At 32.8% G+C, this 24392-nt stretch overlaps 5 protein-coding genes and 1 long non-coding RNA gene across 11 annotated transcripts in view; 4 read left to right on the forward strand and 2 right to left on the reverse strand.

Moving 5' to 3' along the window:
* The first annotated feature begins 71 nt into the window (after positions 1 to 71).
* Positions 72 to 3589, forward strand: LOC122566752 (protein zwilch homolog). The gene is made up of 12 exons (XM_043724450.1): positions 72 to 328; positions 401 to 452; positions 515 to 650; positions 731 to 965; positions 1035 to 1196; positions 1262 to 1435; positions 1519 to 1723; positions 1801 to 1880; positions 1979 to 2217; positions 2650 to 2874; positions 3021 to 3133; positions 3225 to 3589. The coding sequence occupies exons 1-12, from the start codon at positions 200 to 202 to the stop codon at positions 3293 to 3295; spliced, it is 1821 nt and encodes a 606-aa protein (XP_043580385.1). The 5' UTR covers positions 72 to 199; the 3' UTR covers positions 3296 to 3589.
* Positions 3391 to 7824, reverse strand: LOC122566750 (centaurin-gamma-1A). Its single transcript, XM_043724448.1, has 13 exons — positions 7213 to 7824; positions 6846 to 7078; positions 6557 to 6698; positions 6316 to 6447; positions 5960 to 6117; positions 5748 to 5893; positions 5478 to 5676; positions 5303 to 5405; positions 4993 to 5220; positions 4796 to 4913; positions 4392 to 4604; positions 4167 to 4311; positions 3391 to 4079 (listed from the first exon to the last, which is right to left on the reverse strand). The coding sequence occupies exons 1-13, from the start codon at positions 7376 to 7378 to the stop codon at positions 3903 to 3905; spliced, it is 2160 nt and encodes a 719-aa protein (XP_043580383.1). The 5' UTR covers positions 7379 to 7824; the 3' UTR covers positions 3391 to 3902.
* On the forward strand, positions 7757 to 17172 carry LOC122566748 (intraflagellar transport protein 88 homolog). 5 transcript variants are annotated; one of them, XM_043724441.1, is made up of 16 exons: positions 7757 to 7853; positions 8232 to 8412; positions 8493 to 8543; positions 8612 to 8787; positions 8907 to 9102; positions 9179 to 9396; positions 9497 to 9728; positions 10007 to 10164; positions 10240 to 10426; positions 10498 to 10684; positions 10748 to 10895; positions 10965 to 11076; positions 11151 to 11511; positions 11581 to 11775; positions 12126 to 12252; positions 16939 to 17172. In XM_043724441.1, the coding sequence occupies exons 2-16, from the start codon at positions 8278 to 8280 to the stop codon at positions 16994 to 16996; spliced, it is 2541 nt and encodes an 846-aa protein (XP_043580376.1). In that variant the 5' UTR covers positions 7757 to 7853; positions 8232 to 8277; the 3' UTR covers positions 16997 to 17172. The 5 variants fall into 5 exon arrangements, with proteins under 5 accessions (XP_043580376.1, XP_043580375.1, XP_043580378.1 ...); XM_043724440.1 differs by lacking the exon at positions 7757 to 7853 and having other exon boundaries at positions 8066 to 8412; XM_043724443.1 differs by lacking the exon at positions 7757 to 7853 and having other exon boundaries at positions 8087 to 8412; positions 12138 to 12252.
* On the reverse strand, positions 8626 to 13142 carry LOC122566768. The gene is made up of 3 exons (XR_006316616.1): positions 12702 to 13142; positions 12171 to 12238; positions 8626 to 8762 (listed from the first exon to the last, which is right to left on the reverse strand). It is a non-coding gene; the product is annotated as an uncharacterized LOC122566768 (long non-coding RNA).
* Positions 13384 to 22947, forward strand: LOC122566758 (hexokinase-1-like). Its single transcript, XM_043724460.1, has 10 exons — positions 13384 to 13530; positions 17368 to 17471; positions 19683 to 19836; positions 20064 to 20282; positions 20648 to 20967; positions 21046 to 21158; positions 21249 to 21407; positions 21491 to 21630; positions 21703 to 21836; positions 21911 to 22947. Exons 2-10 carry the CDS (start codon positions 17388 to 17390, stop codon positions 21998 to 22000), a joined length of 1413 nt encoding a protein of 470 aa, XP_043580395.1. The 5' UTR covers positions 13384 to 13530; positions 17368 to 17387; the 3' UTR covers positions 22001 to 22947.
* A 617-nt stretch (positions 22948 to 23564) lies between these two features.
* Positions 23565 to 24392, forward strand: part of LOC122566727 (sestrin-1) — a 148807-nt gene continuing 147979 nt past the window's right edge. Inside the window, exon 1 of one of the 2 annotated variants that reach the window (XM_043724394.1) lies at positions 23565 to 23858. The gene's annotated coding sequence lies outside the window, so the exon portion shown is untranslated. The remainder of the gene's footprint in view (positions 23859 to 24392) is intronic. The other variant, XM_043724395.1, reaches the window with a different exon arrangement.

Genomic DNA, 24392 nt, shown 5'->3' on the forward strand with positions numbered 1-24392 from the left:
CAAATTGAAATTTGGGATTTTTAGTATCCAATGTACAATAACACATAGAAATATAGCTTAAATGATATTAAATCATGATGTCTTCTTGGACACAATATTTTAAACGTTTAAAATTGCAATTCAAATATTTTTAGAACGATTTTATGAGATAAAGTTGAATAAACTATAGTTCAAGTCTGAATTACAAATAATTATCACAATGTTTGAACTTGAATTATTGCGAAAAAAGTTAGATCCTCTTGTAAAAGTAGATAAAATTTGTTTGTCATATGTAAATCGTATTTTTCCAGAGTTCAAAGATATGCCGTATTTTATTCTGTATAAAGAAGTATGTTGCACAATCGTTACCATTTTAAAAAAAGGATTATTTTAGTAAACATATTCTCTGTTATTTTATCAGGCTTCTGAATCTATCAATAATCATTCAGAATGTAACGATATTGATGAAACACGTAAGTTTTTTATACAATAAAATTTTTTTATTCGTGTTATAGAAGTTACTTGATTATTTTAGAATTTGACCTTACTGGATCGCCTTTGAAGTATTCATTTGGAGGAGAAGATGATTTTGAGGATAGCACAGTTTTGATAAAGCAAAATTGGTATAAAGAAGAAGAAAAATACCTACCACTAAGTAGAACAGAAGCATGGTAAACTTATAAAAATTGTATAAAAGATATTTCTTGTGGTAAATATAATTAGTAACAGTAACAGCATGATTTTATTTTAGTATTGCATTGAATATATGTATTGAATTTATAAATGATTCTTTTCCACCAATATGGGCACTTTGCGATGGCAAGGATCATAAGAAAAGCAGGTTGTTAGGTACAACAATCGAAGGAGAATGGTTTACCACCATAGAAGTTTGTTTTGATGGTATTGAAACTTTTGAAACTGTTAAAAACTCTTCTTCTAAAATGTTTCAAAATCATTTGGAGCTATCAGATGTATCTAAACAAGATGTTAGTATTATCGTCCTTTTTAATAATCTATACACAATATTTATAGCATAATTTTATTCATGTATTTAGATTGCTGTCTCTGCATTTAGTACTTTTGATTTATTTGGAATAAAAGAGGAAATGATTGACAAACATAATAATATGAAAAGTAACTTCGAAGGAAGTCTAAGTGTAGAAATACATACTTGTAGTTTATCATGTACACCTACAAGAACATCCAAAAATAATTTGGTAACATTAATTAATTATAATGAATTGAACATATTTCTTTTTTAATTAGTTCATGTTTTATTTAGATTGTTCAAGTTGCTACAAATTCAAATAATACTCCTTTAAAAGAATTATGGAAACAATTATTATTGTTAAATCAATATTTGTGTATGATAGAAGGTCATACAAAGAATATAGATTCTCATTATAATTCAATTCCCTTGGAATTTCCACATAATTTTATAAATCCATATAAAGAGGTATCCAAAAATTTTTGTATCTGAGATATTTATGTGCCATTCCAAAGATTTAGTAATGTCATTTTGATGATTATTTAAAATAGGAGCATGATAATATATTGAGCAATTTAAATCTTTTGTTAAATGGAGATTATAGCTTTAGACATTCTAGTGATATTGAGAAACACAAAATTAATTTTTCAAATGAAGAAAATTTAGAAAATGATACAAAAATTCATCAATATATTCAGAGTCTTCCATTTAGACATAATTTGGATTTTACAGACTTTTTATGGGAACTATTAATAAGTGAGTATATGTTATCTTTGTAGTAATGTAAAAGTAAATTTATACCTGTGTATTTAAAATAATATTAATGCTTACAGAGAATTCAAGTTACTTTGAAATGATAAAATGTATTCATATAGTGCTTGATAAAATTTTAGTGAACGATTGTTTGCCACAGGTAATACTAATATTTAAAAAGAAAATTAATTTTACTTTTTATATTAAATATGATTAAGAAAAGTGTTTGTAATTATAAAATTGATATATATATATTAGGTTAATTATACAAATTCAACAAGGTTTGCGAAGATTATTACCAATCCACATCAGGAGAAAGTAATTTCACATTTATTATCAGGTAGTTTACCATTAGAATATGTTATAGACATGGGCTTTGAAAAGCTGTGCAGAGATTACATATGCATTTTAGCAAATGCAAGATTTAGTGAATTGCATGATATTCAACAAAAATTAAAAAAGATATCTTGTAATGAGTTTACAATTGATACTTATAGGTATGTATAATGAAATTATTTATATTGCATTACATTATATATATTACAATCTGTTTTCTCAGAAACCGTAGCAGATATTGACTAATACTTTTTTTTTAAATTACACGAGGACCGATTATTTGAGGAACAATAGATTTTTCTGATACAACTGCTAAGGTTGCTGGGGAGACAAGGAGAGCTCCCTTTATTTTTTAAGAGTGACGTGCCATATTAATATTTGTCCATTTATATACCTCTTATGAAACTGAATAGCATTTACTTGAAGTATTTTGCATTATTCTGCATAATTAAAGAATTATGACAGAAAAAATCCTCCTGTACCATTGAAATAAAAAAAAAGGAATTAGTCAATATCTGTTAAGGTTTCCGAGAAAACAGCTTGAACACTTTATGTAGTTGACCAACATAAATATGTGTTGTGTGTGTTTTTAGAAAAAGATTATTATATTTGGTACAAATTCATATATCCTTGGAATTTATATTACTAATACAAGATAATTTAGAATGTTCAAGTGATGATTTAAGAATTTTATTTAGTTGTGTATTAAAACAGTATGTCAGTGAAAAATCGCCAATACAAAGTTGTGATTTACATCAAAACAAAATTTATACTTTAACAGCACCCCTTCCCATCTCAGCTGTGCATCATTTACATGAGTAAGTTTAGTAATAATTTAGTAAATCATATCGTTTTCATATAACGAATTTAATATATATTTATATTAATATAATAATACATATTATAAATTTAAATTTATATAAATATAAATTTCATATAAATATATATTATATGTTGCTTTCAGAATTCCGAGTGTGAGAAGAATTTCACTTTCATCTCAGTCTAAACTGAGAAAACTAAAGACAATTAAATACTATAGTCAGTTACCGATTTTTCCAACAAGTATATATCCATTAGGTAAAATAATATAATATTATAAATATTAATAAATAATATAATATTTAAGATAATACTTACATGCATGAAATTGTTCCTAACATTTTTTTAGACGATTCAAGTATAATAGGTGAAGGATATTATGTGCTCAAAACAATGTTTTCATCTAATAAAATTAAATAAAATTATGATTTCAACATACTTTAACAAAATAAAACAAGCAAGATTCAGAACTTTATTTGGTCAGGTATTAAAAGTAATCCGATCATATTGCGAGGTAATTATATGTTTAATTTATAATTAATAAAATAAAAGTTATAAAAGCATTTTTCAAATACATTAAATGTATTCAGTGTATAAATATAACTAGATTTATGAGTGTTTGTACTCTCAGTCATTGATAATGTACACTCCAATTTACTATTAGACAATACTTTCACTGACCTAAACCTTGTTAAATATATATATATTTATATATATAGTATGAATTATACTTTTAATTCAAACTACTCTTCAATGTACAAATATATATGCAAAGTATGTTATATTCGTTAAAATATCTGGTCAAATTTTTTATGAACTTTATAGCCATCATTAAAAAGATATATACTGTTACATACAATGTAAATCTTCTATATTATAGAAATAGACCGTTTTATGCTTTGAATTCGTTTAACATACTTTGGTTGTCTTTATGAGTATCAGTACTATAATGATAAAAATTATATCAACTCTAAGCCATTAATTAAAGCATGACCTTCCATGCAATAAGTACATAACATAAACAATTTTAATACTGAGAAGTTTCTACATCATCTACTCCAGAAATACTAGCTTGTTCAAGTACTTCAAGAAGCTTCTGCATTTCCATAGAATCCGATGAATTGTCAAGCGTTCTTTCGAGTGCTCGTACATACGACATACACGTACGCCCTTCGTGGTCTAAGTTTTGTGGATTTGCTTTATGCTGTAATTATTCAATAATATACAAGTACTTATATGGTTTTTATAACATATGTATATATACTTTAATCAGTCAAGAGTAAATACACACCCATATTAGAAGTTGTGCCATAGCTAAATTTCCTGTGGCACAAGCCAAATGCAAAGGCGTTCTTAAATCTTCCATACTGACAGGCATATTGATATCTTCATAACTACATCTGGCTAAGCATAATGTAAATGCTCTCATATCACCCCTACATTACATTTAATACAACAAATCATCCAATAATAATTTATAACAATACAACTCGTCCGAAAGTCTAAAAATACTTACCGGCAAACCGAATCAATAAGCAGCTTCCCTAAAGAAATGTTCGGATTAATCGGTGGTAAAAAGAGTTTGTCTTCATATTTCCATCTGATCCATTGTTCCTTTTCTTCTCTAGGAGAATCTGAATTTGGTTTCTGTTTCCCATTTAGACAATATTCCCAAACATTATTTGCTATATCATTACCAAGGGCTAACATTACACTTAACTGACCTGCGCTAAAATTAATGTCAAGGCTATTTTATGCTGTATATACATGCATAGTTCACATGCAATACTAATAATATACACTAATATAATTATATGTTCAAGAACAAATCATTTATTAATAAAATTATTATTTTTGCTGTATTCATTATTACATAGATCGAAAAATTGAAACGATAAAATAAGTAACTATTGCACTTACGACCAATCATCCAAGTCTAAGGATCTAACTTTTGATATGTGTGAACCTAAATTTCTGTGTATTCCTGAGCATTCAATGCACATTAATACACCTAAGTTTAAACTAGCCCAGTCCGGATCTAAGATACAATTATAAATTGAATATAAGGAGTAAAATCAAAAAGACTTCTCGAATAAATTTAGAAGTGAACTACTTACTAGGTACACCACAATCTACACAAGCATCATTTCCTGATACCTTGTTCTTTATACAATGCATTTTGAAAGCATCAGTTTCGTTTTTTTTATCACCGTCGCTATTTTGTAAACTCGATAATATCTGTTGTTCTATAGCAGAAATCCAACTATCTCTGTCTTCAGCATTATTTGCTTCAAAATGCCATGTCTTATTTTCTAGTGAAATGATAGAAAATTCAAAACTATCTTCTGTAAATTAAGATGCACATAAAATGAAATCACTTTGTTTACAATATAAAATGTAGGATAATTTGAATAAATATTTAAGCACCTTGAGCATTGGATGATTTAGAACCTTTAGGCGTTTTTCCAGGCACTTTTACAGTCACATATTGTAATAATATTTCTTTACCATTAGTATCATTCATATAATCCTGGAAACATATGTAAATCTCTTAAACATAATGCATAATGTTTATAAAAATATTAAATTACGATACAATTACATGTAAGCTGGAATGATAAGTTAAACGACCATCTTCCAATAATGTAACATATTTCTTTTTCCATTCTTTTAAAGATTTACTACTGCGTTTAAATAAGTATCCTTGTTTAACAGGTATTTCCCTACCAACACCCATCTCACCCATATTATATTTTTCCTTTTTTGATGGAGTAAATATATTAGACTTTCTTCTAAATTTCCTATATCATAAAACTTGAGTAAGACAAATTTTTTCTGTAATTAAAAAAATTATGTATTACAAAAATTAAACCTGATAGTGGTTGGTGTTAATATTGAGGATCTAAAATCTCCATGTTGATTCTGTGCATTATGAAAATTGTCACCCATTATTCCAGAATCATTTTGGGTAGAACTATGATGAAATGATCTACTAGAATCTTCATCTTTATCAGATACCTGGACAAATATAAGTTATTACACAAATTTTTTTATTCAGTACATTGAAAGAAGAGAATAACTCACATTTAATTTTGACGAATTTGTTGCTTCCATTTCTTTGGTCAGAAGTTGTGTATTTTTGGCAATCATTGGAACAGGATACTTTGTTTCATTGTCTATTGCTTGTTGTCCATTACATCGATAATGTTTTGTAGATATATGTTGTATAATTTTTTGACACACTGTAATATTCAGAATACTCTCAAAATATTTATCAAAGTCACTGCAGTATAATAGTAATGATGTAAGAAAGAATACAATAAAAATGAATGATATTTATACATGCTGTGAATTTAGTACAAACAAACTATTACATTATAAACTATTCTGTAATGAAACTAAATTTGCATGCAACATTGGGATTGTTCTAAACTATTTACCATCTTGAAATACCCTTTCAACATTCAAACCATAAATAGCGCATGTTTCATAATAAGGACACCTCAAGTCACATGCCAATTTTCGTGGTCTACCATCCTTTATAACCCGGGGATTAGAATCATTAATTGAATCTAAATAATGTAATAAACATGATTTAATACAAAATACATTAGTGTATATTGTAATATGTAAGAAATTCATGTAACAAGAAATATTTTTATAATTATGTGTAAGTATTACCTTGAACTCCTACTAGTATTTTTGGTACTTCTGACATATTTCGAAATGAACACATTCTATTATAAAAACTGCAAACTATTGAGAAACTTTCTTCACTCTCTAAGCTAAATACAAGTAATAAAGCATCTATCCAAGCAGAAAACTGAAATAAGTGATGCCTGTGTTAAATGTTATTAAATAAAGAATATTATCACAATAATATACATAATATGTTTTTTAACATATGTATACATAAATACACATATGTACATCTATATGATAATTATATATATAATATATTGTTGTGTACTTGTGACTCTGGTACACCACCCTCATCTCTAATTAGCAAGAGATAACTCTGATCATTGATAAAGACTTCCTTTTTAAAGCGACCACCTTCTGGAGATTCTTCATGCATAAATGAACCAGTTAAATATCTATGAACTAAAGCAGATTTCCCTGAGTCAGATGAACCAATAATTCCCAAATGTAATTCTGGAACATCTCTAGCCAATGTCCACTCATGACTATTGACAAATGAATCTATTAACAAAGGTTTTAATTCATAGTAATTCAAAAAAATAATAACTTGCTTATTGTTGTATAAAAAAATATATTTAGAAATATTAAAATAAAAAAAATATATATATTACTTTTTTTCGCAATAAGTATCATACCTTCAATTGCAACAACATGTTCGCGGATTTGTTTTGCAATGTGTGTATCGGATATCAGATCTATTAAGTCATAAATAGCGTAAATTGATGGATGAACACTTTCGAAACGTTGTATTTCTTGTCTAATTGCAAGGGAATGATCGTGCGCACTTTGCTCAGTTGTCATTTTCTTAAAATTTCTTAAAATTACTTTTCGAAATCACATTACTGATACAGCCTCGAACTATATTGTATTCGAGTCAACGATTAAAATATTTCCACATGATTTCAAGAATTGAAACTTATCTGTTATCATGTAACACATGTCAAATTTGGCTATTTATCAACATTATTGGATGAACAAAACAGGTTATTTGGCACTCTGCATAAAGCAACCCCACCTTTTTGGGAAACAAATACAGAACGTACTGTCAAATTGCCAAGATAAAGTTATTAGATTTAATACTTGTAAATCAACTAAATTGTAAGACTTGGCTTCTTTTATAAAAAATGTTATACGCTGTTAAAATATTCTTTTTACGTAAAGCTTATATGAGACTTCATTACGTTCATGGTTTTATAGATCTGTCGTCCAAAAAGTGTATGAAGGCCTACATTGCCAACCAATAAATGTTAGGTACCGTTGCAGAATGCAATTGAATGTAATTACAGTGCAGTCTATTTTTATTTACAAGAAAAACCGTACAATCTGATATCTATCAATGATCATTGTTATTAAAAGTCATGTTTACTCAATTAATTACAATAAAACTATAATCTATAATAATATAAGAGCAATCTAAATCTATTGACATTTCCAACATAGATGTAACTAGATAAGCTTTGTTTGTACTGCAGCGCATGAATCAGACATGAATCAATTATAGCGTCTCTTATGACACTTATTGTTCGTTTTTCTAAGTATTTTCTATAAAGGAAAAATGATAAAAACTATCACAAAATATTAATTGTATCGTGAGAATTAATAAATTTATTCAACTATTTTGCCTAAAATACACTTTTATAAATTTGCTTTGTAGAAGAATAAAATACGATTAAAAAATATAATTTACAAAAATATCCGCAATGTCTAATGTACAAATTGATGATGATATTTATGATGGATATAATGATTATCCATCAATATATAGTATCAAAGATCTTGAACAAGATGAATTAATTCAAGAAACACTGCATACAAGTTATGCAAAAAGATCAATTGTAAGTGATAATGAATACATGTACAATAAAACAGAATAGTTGGACTGAATAATAAAATATTTTGACGTTTAATTATGCAGTTTACACCAAAAGTACCAGGAAGTACTATGCGTTTGGGTACTTCAACTGGGGTAAATGAATATATTATCTTGTATTGTATTTCATAATATTGTTTTAATATGAAGTTTAACATTTTTAGTTTCACAGAAGTGGTACTGGTATACCAATGCGTCCTAATACTAGTGGACTAAGGCCAATGACTGCAGTCAGAGGAGCTGGTTATACTAGTAGTAATCGTCAACCATTTGATCCATTGAATATGAATAGTTCTACCAAAGGGCCTGCACCACCTTTAGAAAGTGGAAAGGAAGACACGTAAGATCATAGTGATTGATAATAAAATAAAATTAAATTGTATTAAGTTTTTGAAGAGCAGTATTTTAATACTTTAACAAGTTCTTGTAATACTTTAGTTCTTTTAATACTTTATAAAGGCCTGAAGAAAAAATAAAAGTGGCTGAAAGAAAAATTATGGAACTAATAGAAAGTTCAGTACAAGCATCATATGAAAACAATACAAGAGTTGCTTTAGAGAGAGCCAGAGAAGCTTCTTCGAGGGAAAGAGCTCTTATTAGACTACAAGAACAAGCTGGGCTTAGTGACAATCATAATGTAGATTTAACATTTGCTGTAAGAATTAAATTTTGTCTTCGAAATATGTTTTACCAAAAATATTGAAGACTGTTAATGTTTTATCATTTTTCAGGTCATTTTTAATTTAGCAACTCAATATACTAACAATAATATGTTTACTGAAGCTATAGCAACTTACCAAGCTATAACAAGAAATAGGATGTTCAGCAATAGTGCCAGATTAAAAGTGAATATGGGGAATATATATGTCAAAATGGGACAATTGTCTCAAGCAATTAAAATGTACAGAATGGCATTTGATCAAGCTCCAGCAGCTCATAAAGATTTAAGGTAATGAGATGATTGAGAGTTATTATAAGAACTTGTTGGGCTATTAATATTAAATTTTTATGTCTGCTATTTTTATATTAACTTACTAAATAATTCGCAGAATAAAAATAATGCATAACATTGGAATGTTATTTGTACAAATGGGTCGTTTGGAAGAAGCAGCTAATAGTTTTGAATGGGTCATGAAAGAAAGAGCTGAATTTAAAGCAGGCTTGCATGCTGTTTTATGCCACTTTGCGTTATCTCATAGGGATAAAATGAAAAGGTCATTTTTAGAGTTATTAGAGGTTCAACTTAACATAGATCAGGAGGACAGATATAATATAAGTACAGTGAGTTGGGCACGTTTATAAATATCACTATGCAAAGTGTTTTTCTGAGCATTGCCCACACTCAATAGCTATATAAGTATTTAGTCTTGCGCTTTAAATCATATTGGGAAACACATTTTTGAAAAATGATTATAATTTTATGCACTAATGTTTCTGTGTAGCAATTTTAAGTTTATTGATAATATTGTATCCACTAAGCACAATGTAAATACATTGCTAGTTCCCAATAAAATATTTGTTCTAGTTCTATTTTTAAATTTTTGTACTTTATTTTGTAGGACGATGTTGCTTTTAACATATTGAATGAAATTTTAAAAAATGATGATTTGTCTAAGTTAGAGAAAGAGCTAAAATTGGAAGCAGAGAAAACTATTCTTTGTGCTGCGAAACTCATTGCACCTGTAATTGAAGATACACTCACAGCTGGTTTTGCTTGGTAAGATTAAAATACTACTTAAATTAAACACTGCTAACTTTCTTTGTGTATTAATTACAATCAAATTTTTTATAGGTGTGTGGATACTATAAAGTCTTCAGCTTATGGACTACTAGCTGCTGATTTGGAAATAAGTAAAGCTATGGTATTTTTACATAATCGAGAAACACAGTTGGCTATTGATACCTTAAAAATGTTTGAAAATCGTGAAAGTAAAGCTAATAGTTCCGCTGCGACAATGCTTTCATTTATTTACTTTCTTGTAAGAAATGATATTTGTTTTCGTTGATTATGAATAAAATATCGATAAAATAATTTTTATATCACTTTCAGCAAGGAGATTACGAACAAGCGGAAAGATGCGGAGAAATTGCTCGAAATGCGGACAGTTACAATGCAGCAGCTTATGTTAATTTATCAGCTTGTGCAATCAGAAAGGGTGAATTAGATATTGCTAGAGAACTTCTCTTATGCTCATTAGATACGGATGCTAGTCACGTGCAAGCTCTTTATAATTTGGGTAATTATTACTACTAACGTGGAAGTATAAATATCAAATATTTTATGAAATCTCATTTAATAGGGTTAGTATATAAAAAGCAAAATATGTATGAAGAAGCATTGGAATGTTTTTGGAAAGTTCGTAACATTGTCAGACATGATCCACAAACAGTATATCAAATTGGTCAATTATATCAACTTATGAACGATACAGACCAAGCAACAGAATGGTATTATGATTTTATATGCATCTTGAAATTGATTTTAATTTGAGCAATTAATATTTGAATTTATATTAGGTACAATCAATTACTTGGTATAATACCATGTGATCCTGGAGTTTTGCAAAAAGTGGGCGAAATGTATGATGCTGGTGGAGATAAACAACAAGCCTATCAATTTTATAGCGATGTAAACTTTTTTTACTGTACACATATTTTATTTCATTCTACTATATTTTATTATTAAAGTTTATATCTGTCCAGTCTTATAGATTTTTTCCCGCCAATTTTGAGGTAATCGATTGGCTTGGATCATATTTCGTATCGATGCAACTTGCCGAGAAAGCGTTAGTTTATTTTAAGAAAGCAGTAGAACTTGCTCCTGATGAGCCAAGATGGCGATTACTTGTCGCTGCATGTTTAAGACGAATTGGTCAATTTCACAAAGCTGTTTTGGAGTATCAAGATATTCATAATAAGTTTCCTGAGAATATTGAATGCTTGAAATTTTTGGTTCGTTTATGTAGTGATCTCGGCTTAAAAGAAGCACAATTATATGCAACAGAATTAAAACGCGCCGAGAAAGCGAAAGAATTGAAGGATAGACAAGGATCAGCAAGACCAGGTACAGACGGTGTACATCTTTGACTGTATGAAACATGGTATTATTACTATATTTAATACCTATATATAGGATCAAGAAGGAGTAATAGTGGGACATCATCACGAACTGGTTCTGGAATGAGCCTATTATCAGACCATAGGTCAAGTCCCACATTTAATAGAAAAGAAAATCAAGGTTTAAGTAGTGCTGGTATCACGCGACCTAATCGAGTTTCTGCAACTGAAAATATTACGGACGTGGCAAACGATGTCACTGATCAAACAGGTACGCACTCTTTTACGTTGAAATCGTTACAAAAAATTAATAAATTTTATGATCGTAATAATTTGCAAAATAGTAGATATACGAATGCTTAGTACAGTTATCAAAGTGTCGGGAATATGTAGCTTTATTTGAAATGAACATTAACAAGGATGATTTACCGATGATAGTTGAACTACGCTAATGGATTGAATAGATGATAGATGAGTCTAGCTATTTTGAACAGCCTATTTTTGATCCTTGTATACAATAATGAATCCCAAACTTGTACGGCATCCTATTGTTTATTATCGACTTTTTAAACAATTTAAAAGGAAATACTACACAAAGAGGTGTTACAAGTGCATGTAAAGTATTTTCTGTAGGTACTCCTTATGTTGATCCCATTGGCCCGTTACCTGTTCGTCCTATGACGTCTGCCGGAAAAAGAGATGATGATTTTGGCGATGAAGAACTCGGGGATGATCTGTTACCGGAATAGTATGAATTTGTTATATTTATCATTTTTATATTTTATCTTATTGTTTTTATAAACGTAATGCTAGTTAAAAGTACAGAGCAAAATATTTCACGTGTTTTAATTTTATGGCAACGAATAAATAAAAATAGAGACATAAGTTTATACATCTTTTTCACTTGAGTTAATCTCGTTTGGTATCAGTCATTAGGCTTACATTAAAAACCTCACGTGCGCGTTTATCTACTTCATCAATATCGTAGAGTTTAACTTCAGAAATGGAGTTATTACCGTTCCTTTACATGTTCTCATCAGGTTTTCAAAGTCAAGTCTGAATATACTGGAGTCTTAATATCGTGGTTTTATTAATTATCATTTCGAAGTGCAAGTTGCTTGTCTATAGAATGGTACTATACATTACGAAACCACGAGGGTCGAGCAATTGTAACGATCTAAATTTAAACACACTGACCACTTCAATCAAACTCCATTCAGCCTATGTAGCTTAGGAGACGGATGTTATTTTATTGCAGCTATGTTCAAACTCCATTCAACTGACATAATGCGAACCTGTAAGGACATTGGGAACGCGTTGTTCTAAACTTCTGTATCACATTTACGTTATCACATTTACGTTAAATAAATTCCTATTGTTATGTATAGTAGTTATATATATATATTTTACGTAGTCTCGATTCCTCTCATCTTTTACCGAGTTCATCACGAGACTATCGAAGGAATTGAGAATCGATGGATTTACCGAAAAGATTGTGGGAAAAAATCGAGAGGTATCAGTTGCGCGACGCTTGAGAAATCTTTACGTTTATGCGCGTGTTACATGGTTTTGCATCGCGAGTACAATATCACGTGGTCTCAATGCGTGCGATATTCTAGAACGCGTGTGTGTATCCGCATTCACGCGATACATCAGAGAGACTGTCACGAGTTAAGACTGTCTGTGCACGAAAAGAGACAAGCGTAGGACAGATGTAGTGGTCGCGTGTATGAAACGCGTAAGCGCGTGTATGGGCACGAAGGCGCGCGCACGTAATACGCGCCGATATGGTTTTAAAGTTCGAGCAGTGGGGAAAGCGACGATCTGGAGGCTCGACTAGTTGTTACTCTGAGGCGGAGTACATTTCACGGTATCCCACCCACGTGTTTGTACGTGTGAGTGAGCTCTGTCACGTCTCGAGAAGCTTACAGTCACTGACCGGAAACTGGACCCAGCGTAGGATAGAAAAGGATCAAGAAGCTGGAGCAATCGCGCGAGTCGACAGTCGTACGTAGAAAGTATTAGGGTGAGTTTGTATTTTGTTTTCCTAGAACGGAGCGCACGCGCTAGTCAACACCATCAGGCTCGTTGATTCTTGACAACAGGAGTATGTTTGATTTGTTCAAACGGCGTCGATGTCATCGTAATATCATGTATCGCTTCCGAGTCCTCGATTAACGCAGACTTATTATTTCTCTAACCGGTTTCAAACGTTGATGTCGCTGTCGCGGCATGAGAAATTCTATGTGAAGGCATCTATTTCTAGTGTTTACTTTGTTGACGAGACCACGTGGGTCCTTGAAATGTTACACTGCAGGTGTTGTCATCGTACTTTAACGTATTCCTATGATTTTACTCGAGTACAGTTTTAACTTTACGCTCATCGAACTGTTCAAAATTCAAACGTTATCATCGTCACATCTCGTACATATTCACGCTGCATTTTCTTTGCACTATATTAGACTTTGTCATTGACGATTCATGTATTATGTTGCGGGTATTACCGTTTGTCAAACATCGACTATTTCTGATAAATATCTTATCTTCTGGTCCGATCGTTATCGAAGAAATTAATTTTGTAAAATACAATGTGTCGAGAGACGTATGAGCTTATCGCATGATTTTTAATACCTTTTGAAATTAAAGTCATGTACTTTATCTTCGTCGTGATATTCTAAATGTATTGTATATATCTAAATAGTCGTCACTGTCAGATTTTCCTTGGCGCATAAACGCGACCAATCAACACGAAATATTGACAGCTATTTAAGCAACACGTGTTTATGAATGTGTTTCGGACTTAGTGATTTCATCAATAACTAAAATGCCTCTAAAAATAACGCGTTGATGGCGTAAACCGTAAGATATTATCACGAATTTGTCGCCTAATTGCAAAATTTTACTACATTAATTATGTCATCTACTACTTGTGTATTATTACGATACGGTATCGCTCAAATAGATAACGACTTTTCCTTCTTTAGTAGCAGACAAACAATTTCGAGATTTAGATTCGTCGCCCAATACTTTGCTTAAGTTTTTGGAAAAACAAAGAAAAGAAGAAATCCAATATTTCGAAACGTAAAACGAGCCGCTGCATTATCAAGGGAATTCTATTCGATTAAGATTTATTCGAGACCTTGGTGATAATGGTCCCGTAATTCACGGAAGCTCTATAATTCAAGCGGTAAAGATCATACATAATAACTGGGCATGCTCTTAACGAAAGGGCAGTCCGTTATCGTGAATGTAAAGTGCGTTTCGTCAAAAGCTGCTCATGAGTTCAATTTTACAACAAGTTGATTGAATAAACACTGCGCTCAACGTACGTTTTGCACGCTGTTCGTACGTCGAACTCTCGTGTCATTCTACTTACGTCATATTCGTTAATCTGATAAATCGAACGTGGTAACGATAAATTAACGATAAATTAACGATAAACGAAAAAAAAAGATACAGTGAAGATCTTTAATCGCGATAGGTGAAGAACTGCTTAACGGAGTTCGTATTTCTCAATGGGACTATCATTCGCAGAAGAAGGTGCTGTGACGATTGACATGGTCCCTGTGACGAGTGTGCGTATTGCACTATGGATTAGAATCATCACGTCAAGTCAAGTGGCTAAATTATCCTGGTTGATGCTTTGCACCTTCCAATTGATTTTAATGGAGCTTCGTTCAGAAGCGACTTTACTGTCTCGAAGAACGTTCTGGTGACATTTCACGATTTCTTCTCCCATTGGTAATCGACCGTGAAAAATCTATCGCGAATTGACCAACTTAAATGATCATCGATCAAATTAACCGACTCATCAGACAGACAAGAACCGTTGCGGTTCGAAGCTAAGAACACGGTAATCGAGCTTGCTTCTATACGGCTACAGCGCGGATTCTAACGTTTAGGTACAATTTACGACGAGTACATAGCAATTCTATCGTTCGTACTTTATAAGTACGTTTTTCCTTGCGTCTTTTTTTCTTACTTGTGGACTGTTAATTCGGAAGTTAGTCAGCGTCTTTTCTTTCATTTCATTCTTTTACGTTCAATTTTTTCTTATCTGCCCATAAATAATTGCAAATTAATTAACATTAACAATGGAAATATCAGGGAGAAGCCGTGGAGGGGAAGTAACTAAGAAACAGGTAAAGAGATAATAAAAGAAGTATGTATGTCATTGATATGCGAGGAACATGTAGCTCGAACAATCTTGCTCGCCGAACGGGTTCTTCAACTTTTATGTCCTTAATATCGACGTCAAAACTGGAATTTATCTTCTTTTTTTATGCACCGAACGATTTATTCCTCGAGAAATGAATAATCTCCATTTCATTTCAGTATTAAAACATCTCGATAACGGAGCAGATAATATTTTAAAATTCAATTAAGTTTTTAAGTTGGGTGAACTACTCGATCGATTCAAATGGTCAGTTTATGCATAAGACTGTATGCACTTGTAATATGTAAGTATGCGCAAGCGCGACGCGTGTATTCTGATTCTCGCATACGCGTGTATTTATTGTGTAGCGACGACATGCAACTACAGAGACATCTAACACACAAGAAGTTCGGATAAAGAATCGCGTCCATAAATTGCGGCGAGTGATTCTGTACGTTGTACTTCTTTCGCATCGAATTTGAAGAATGTCGCAACCTCGACAGGGTGTAATTAGTGAACGGTGAATTTCTTCTTCTTGATGGATCTCGTTTAAATTTTGTGATCGGTATTATCAGCAGTACTTGTCTGCCACTGTTGCAATATATTTACGAATTCACATGATTGACTCCTCATTATCATTAAGGTTTTCTATTTGGTCGATAAGACTGTCTGTAAGAGCAAAATGTTTTGGCCAATGTATCGTGGCTATCGCGAAATTGTCAGAAGAAATGTTCGTACGAGTTACATCAAGCAACCGTATATTTCCTTTTTATCAATTAGTGACGAGATAATGTTACGATGGTTGATGACCTGTAGAGCAAAGAGTGCCTGTCTGGTAATGATATCGGTCAAGCAATTATGTCTTCCTATAAGTTTTAGATAAAATGGTCTTTTCCTTCCCATTGTGCTCTATATAGTTGCAGGTGCACGATATATGATTGTTAAATTCTCTTCAGGCTTGTCAAATAGATGAACCGCCGTTTTCACATCCAAAAAACTTATCCTGTGCCTCATTTATTTGGCTTGTAGAATTATCATTATATCCGGTATTAATTAATTTAAGCAATGTAATCGAACGGTGTAGAATTAATCATTATTTACGTCATAGTTAACAGCGGATTAGTTCAAAGGAAATGCTAAACGTAACGTCCGATTGCTGTTTCTTGAGAACGCGATGTTATAATTCACGTGACTCGATTACGATGTTATCAAACGTTATAAAACATCATGGACTTTCAACTTTTCGTTTAACAGTAACTCTCTTGTGTTATCATCTAGCCGAAAGTCAAGGAAAAGAGTGGAAGTAGGGAAAATAAATAAGCGTAATAGTAAATGAAGTGATCTCTTTAACTCGACATCAGAAAGTCTCTCGTGCTCGTGAAGAACCACGCGACAACTCGTTTCGTCGCGCACACCTACCTTGTCAGCCGTCACGGAAAATTCATTCACGTTGTAGCATCGCTTCTCTCATTCAAGAAGCTTTTATCTAACGATAACGTTTGTGACAATCAGGTGAGCACGAGATATGTGTCTTTTACTTTTATTTTTTTTCTAATGACTCTATTGTCACTGATCTTTTAAAGCTTATTGTACATTAGACCAAAGATTGTACCAGAACTCTTATTATGCGTTGTTCGTTCTTTTCGTGTTTCATTAGTCAAGTTCCATAAATATTCTATATTGGCTGATGATTTTCTTATTTTCCAGATAAATAAAAACTCCCAAACATGGTCGTCCCTACGGAACATGCTCTTAACGAGGCGATACAAGTAGCGCCGTTGGTACTTTCGGACGATGTAAAGAGACATAAAGTGAGTAGATATAATGCGTTTGCATTTTACAGTCCACGTTGTTATTTAGAAGATATTTTGTCTGTCTTGAACTTTTATCCTTTGGACTTACACGAATCAGAGGAAACTCGTAGTTCTGTCGTAATCGAGCGGGTGGGAACGCTCGATAAGGATGTCATTGAAAGAAACAAGACGAAGTTATGAAAATCATGGATTCAAACATCCATCATACTTACTGCTTACGAATGTTATTTGATCGCGCCCTGCTATTTCAAGAATTTGTCGAGCGATACGTCATCGGATCGCTAAAAAACATCCGTGCTTCGACGTTGTATCTATGTATTTATATGTTTTTTTCCCAGCTAGTCTATACGCTTCTTGCATAATTGATCGATATCTGACCGATCAATGTCAACTAGATTGAATCATTTCCGATGTAAGAAATCCGAGCGAGAAATGGCGAACACCGAGTCCTTAACCTTACGACATTCTCGTTAAGAGTTTACTGGCACCGATCGATCCTGCACGCATACTTTCACTTTTGTTCCCGCCGATCTCTGTAGCAATGCCCGCTAAGAGCAATTTATTCCGTCTGGTATATGCACTTTTCTTGAACGTGTATGATTACTTATATAACCATTTGTCGTTTATATAGAAATCGTTTAATTCGTGACAATATGTGTGTTGTGTCTTAATGAGAATTCAAGGGAATTTTTCTTCTGCGAAGCAAATATCTTGTAGCTCGATAATCAAAAAATTTAGCGCAAAATGAGCAATTACCGATATACGATGTGATTAATATTTTTCTATAAGATACTACAATTAAGATGGATTAAACCGAATTCGACCAGTTATCATTCGTTTAGCCTCAAACCAGCCGTACGTCATTTGCTTATCATGAGTCGGGGCATAGGGTTATCATAGGGAATTTTTACTATAAAGAGTTCAAGATTTTCAAATAAGTTATCGACGAAGATACGTTGCTTCATGCGATGATAAAACGGATAGAATGAGAATAATTAATAGTTCTATTGATCCGCTGTAACAATCGGTTGGAGATCAAAAAATAACAAAGCTTTCATGTTTCCTTTAATTGAATAGGATTTCGTAACAATCGACAATGCAAACGTCCGTGTGGGCTCGTACGATAAATGTTTTCATAGAGAATGTTACGCAACTGGAAACACGTTACCCACGCGCTCTTTTTGTATTTGATTAAAGTAGACCCAGCAATGTCATGGTTAATTTCTGTTTATTCTTATTTCTCCATGACTCGAGTTCCTTCCTTGATCTTTTTCGAATCGATATAAAGCAGATAAGCGTCACGAGAACACGACATGGTAATAATTTCATCTACTGCTCTCACTGTATATCGCGTTGACAATTCAATCCATGAAACAAGCAATAAATTTCTTTCCACTTAAACTGTCATGTCGCTTAATATCTTTTGTCTCGTGCATTACCGGAGATTGTTTACGTACGAATATAGAACAGTACGCGGATATTTTCTTTCCTAGCGACGAGCTCGTAATTTCCACAACAAGATGGCATTATTTGATCAAGACATTTTCTTGTCTTTTACTCGTCGGTTTAATATCGATTTTCAGAATTTGTACGTTCTGCCTTGGTAGTGATGAATGCAACCGGTTTGCCCTTGAGGAAGTGAAATATTAGTATTATCCTGGTTATGAGAAGTCTGCTTTCGATATTCTGCTTGCATACGTACGTTGAACTCCGAAATAGAAAATAATCGAGATAGGATATTAAAAATTTGTAGATTTGATCCGTGTAGAATGTACAGGCGAAAATATCCAATGGAAATATACAATGTACAAATAGCGTTCATTTGTTGCGATAGCACTACATTTCTTACATAAAGTCGAACGTAAAGACTATTTTATCGCACGTGTTAAGTATCCTATTGTTCGATTAGACTTGACTTCCGTCAAGTAGCAAATGCTCTATTGTCGCAAAATTTAACCATTTTATCATCGCGATTTGCCATCTGATTAGTATGAACGTAGATTCTACCTCTGGTGTGTCTATTAGAATCCCATTACGGATCACGTAACAGAGAGCAGAGTAAATACAAAAATTCCTCATAATCTTTATCAAAGGATTATTAAGATTTATAACTCGCGGAAAATTTCCCGACGATATTGTCCCGATCAAACAATTTCAATTACGATCACGCGGATCATATAACGATCGCTTAAAGGATTTTATTTATAGATCGAAACAAGACTGGCACGGCTACGCTTTTCGGCCGCCACCGTAAAGAAGATCCAGGATGTTTTTATGTCGGAAATGAATAAAGGAATTCATCAGCAGCCGTCGTCACTGCAGATGGAGAATACCTATGTCCCGGAATTTCTCGATGGCACAGGTTCTTATAATTCAAATCTTTGATAAGATTTTTTCCCAATTTGTTAAGTATTATTTTTCGATATATGATCGGCAGGAATTTTATGCGATTATACAATAGCTATTACGATATCTGGTGTGTATATATGTTGTAATCTAATAATACGAGTGGAACAATTGTAGCTTCTAACTTTGTTAGTTTTGTCTAGTTAGTCACAATGTTGAAAGATCAATATAAAATATTTTCAGAGGAAGGCTTGTATTTGGCGCTGGACCTTGGAGGCACGAATTTCCGAGTGCTTCTTTTAGAATTGCTTCATGGTACACCTATACGCGAAGAAGTGAAGAAATATCACATTAGCTCTGATTTGAGAGTAGGCTCGGGGATTCGTCTGTTTGATTACCTAGCAGAATGCGTCAGTGATTTCGTCATTTCACAGGGTCTTCAGGACGTAGAGCTTCCTCTTGGTAAATTGGAATCAATATACATCACGTTTGAGGCATCGGGAGAATCACGTGTGAGGTTTTTAATTGCTCTGTCTGTGGTCCGTAGTTTCTCAGAAATAACTTTTTGTGATTCCAGGATAATTACAATTGTTTCGAATTCCAGTACAAATTTTATCTGAGAGTGTCAATCTTCAATATTTTCAAGCACTTCTTGCTATCAGCTCTTAAGTATTGTGTCTTACATTGATTTTACGAATCCAAGTGGATGATACTTGTTGTCAATTAGATTATCCTGATTTCATACGTGATCGATAATTCTCCAAACGGGATGATTAATATACAGCATGAATATATGCATCGAGTATACATTTGAGTATACATTTCAGGATTTACGTTCTCCTTCCCGATAATTCAACATTCATTGGATATTGGAGTACTGGTGACTTGGACTAAAACCTTCAATTGTCCCGACGTTGTTAACGAAGATGCCGTGAAATTGCTTCACGAAGCTTTGGATCGTCGAGGAGACACTAAAGTGAAAGTCGTGGCGATTCTGAACGACACTACAGGAACATTGGTGCAAGGATCAACGTTAGATCATAATACTGCAATTGGACTTATACTAGGCACCGGTAGCAATGCCTGTTTTCTTGAACGAGCTGACAGAGTCGAACATTGGGAAACTGAGAGACACGGAGAACGCGAAGTACTTTTTTAAAATATTTTTTGTTGATATAGGGCGAACATTTGTCCTTGAATATTAAGTTGGTCATTGCTATTGCAGGTTATTATCGACATTGAATGGGGTGCATTTGGAGATAATGGTGTCCTGGACTTCATTAAAACAGATTACGATCGTGAAAATGATGCGAATTCGCTTATTGTAAATTCATTTACGTGAGTATCAATCAATTCCCTTGAAAAATGTGGAACATAAAAGCTCTACCTTTGGTAAATTTACTACACTACGATTTTTTAAATTATCAGATTCGAGAAGTATATTAGTGGAAAATACTTAGGCGAGATTGTGCGGGTAGTGCTCGCGAAGTTAACCAAAGAAGGCCTTCTATTTATAGGGGATCACACACCCGGATCCCTTTTAGTCCCAGGCAATCTCACAAGCGATTTAGTATCTGATATCGAACAGTATGTTGTTTTCAATTAAAAAAATTTATGGTATATCTTTATCCTATAAATTTCCAATACTATACGTTAATATTAAAATGTAGAGACTCTGTGGACGGTGGCGATAGCAGTACGAAGGAAATTTTAATGAAGTTCGGTATCGTTCCGGACGAAGAGGACGTGAAAATAGTACAATATGTTTGCGAAGTGGTATCTAATCGTGCAGCTCTTCTCGTTTCGATATGTAAGTTCAAGTATGTAATAGAACTAGTAGTACTAAATAATATTAGTTTATTAACCAAATTTATTTCTTTAGGTCTAGCAGCCTTGTTAAAACGAATCAATAAGAAGAGCGTCACAATTGCTGTAGATGGATCTCTTTACAAACATCATCCTAGACTAGAGACGTGGATAAAACGATACATTCCACTGTTAGCTCCTGATCATGAAGTATGCTTTCATATAATATTTTTTATTGTTTTATTTTGATCCACGAAATTAATCGATTAATCGTGTATATATAGTTCAAGATGATCCATGCCGAGGACGGAAGCGGAAAGGGTGCTGCATTGATTGCTGCAATCGCACAAAGACTTCAGAAAAGATTAGATTAGTAGTAGCTAAAAGTTTCAAGTACGCTGGCATATAAGTTTTTTGTTAGTGGTGTAAGTAATTTGCATCGGATCTCTAGTTAAACAAATTGTTCAGAGTATAGAATAATTTTAACAATCATGTACAGTCACATTCCCTGTGTTAATAATGTCACCATTCACATTTCTGATCTTCCACGTTCAAAGGTCTTATATATATTTTTGTTCATACCTTTGAAGCGATAGTATATACAAATTATTGTACTGTTGTAATAGAAAGCATTCTGTTGTTACTCACTTTGTATCACAGAGTGATATTCGGAGGAAAAATTAGATTTATGCATTGTATATTTTTATCAGAAAAACATTTAAAAAGCACGTTACTCATAAAAGGAATGTAACGCTGTTTTATCACGCGTCATCGAATGTTTGTGTACTTCGCTTAGAATTTACATTTTACAGCGTTTTTGGGAACTACATATCTTCCTGAATACTTATGTTTAAATACTTTATTTTTCTTATATTGTTCAAAATATTCGTGACGTTATTTGTTATTTGTTATTAATTGGGTTTCGTTTTATCATTGTTACGTAAGGTTAGTTCGATCTTACTTGTTGAAGATTTTTCTCGCAATTTAAAAAATGAAAATATGTGGTATGTGTGAGGTGTAATTGTGTATCGTGAAGAAAATGATACACTCACGATTGATATTGCGAATATTTCTTGAGTATTGTGAGCAGTTTACACTCCTATCTGAAGAATATGAGACAATTGTGATATGAAACACTGAACAAAGGTATTGGAACAAAGTGATAGGAGAGTTAAGTATGAAGTAAGAAAAAAATCGCGTAAACATTCTAGAACACAAATGTTTGTATAAAATGTTATATCTTGTAAATGATTGCGGGGACGTCCGGTTTTTTGTACTAGCGGAACGAGATTGTTATAATAAATCCACAAATGAAAATCGAGCAATTGTTCAGTTACTCTACCTCATTACAATTCTTCAGTTTTAAAAAGATATGGAACTTTGTACCTTTGAACCCTCGAAAGTCAGGTATAAGTTTTATAGCAGTACCGGAATTCGGTGCTGTGCTATATATTGTGGCAGTTAATGACCAACGATTACAATTATTGATGACTACAGTTATAAGTGGCTGATTATCAGTCACAATTAATGATTAGAGTTTACTTCAATCGAAGTATAGTTAGAATTATCGATCAGAATAAGTACATAATTATCAATTGCAATTTTTAAGGATTAAAAATTAATCAATCAATCGAATGAAGTATTTTAATTGATCGTTATTCAACACCGTGGGAAGTGCTCGATTAAAACAGCAATACAAAAAGTAAACGAAGTTCTACGTTCACTAATTTACCCTTGGTTAAATAATTAATTAAATCATTAATAGATACATTGGTTATTGCTCGACTTGCTGTAACTTAGTCTATTGATCTTGTTGCTAGGTGATCTGAGCGCGGTTCTTTCAAACGCATCAATGTCTAATGGCAGCGTCATCAGATGGCGGCACGTACGCGGTCGTCAAAAAGTGACAGCTCGAACTGTCAGCGGTATGCATACCGCCGCGTTTCTGCTGCAAATAAGCACTTTATAACTGATCGAAACGAGGGCTAAACCTTATCATTGAGCCTTCCGCTGTTTTAAAAGTCGAAACGGTTCACGAAAGAAGGATTAACGGTGTAAAACGTGAGACAGTGCGTGAAACGGTGGGTGAGCACGCAAAAGAGAACGGCTTGCCGGCTCGGCTAGTCTACTGGAAGATTCCATTGTGAGTGGGCTTTCAAAAAGTTTTATCTCTGAAAATCCAGTGTTTTCGTGCATTCCGTCGTTCGCCCGTAGATGAAACTCGAATGACAGGTATTTTAGCTTAATCCGTATTTAGAGGACTCGCGGACATTGAGGGTTAATCGTTTTTCATGCGATACAGCCTATTAGAAAGGTTGAGGTTACAGCGGCCGCTGGGTTCAGCTGGGCTCTCAGCTGATGAACGGACGCACCGACCGGTTCACCGTCTTTCTTTTAAAAACTGTAATTCCTTTCCTTCGCCTTCGTTTCACGTTCAAATTATGTGTAGCCATCGCGATAACTCCTCAGGAGTCTCGTTTCGTGTAAATACGTGTAGTTTTCCTGCGATACCGAGAGGTGCTCCGATCCCTATCTTGTAACCTCTTTCACCTTTAATTGTAACAGTCCGCGAGAGCCTTTTATTTCTTCCGATTGTTTCATCGATTTGAACTTTAATATATAGATTGTGAGTGAATTGGAAATCAGTTGTCAAATCGGTTAAATCGGTATATCTGATATACGTTCGTGACGAGTATCTTGTCAGTTTTGATGTTATACATTATAGATGGAATTATATATTATGTTTCTGTACATTTTTTTTTTCAA

This window comes from Bombus pyrosoma, linkage group LG4, assembly GCF_014825855.1.
Source record: "Bombus pyrosoma isolate SC7728 linkage group LG4, ASM1482585v1, whole genome shotgun sequence".
In the NCBI taxonomy this organism is placed as follows: domain Eukaryota; kingdom Metazoa; phylum Arthropoda; class Insecta; order Hymenoptera; family Apidae; genus Bombus; species Bombus pyrosoma.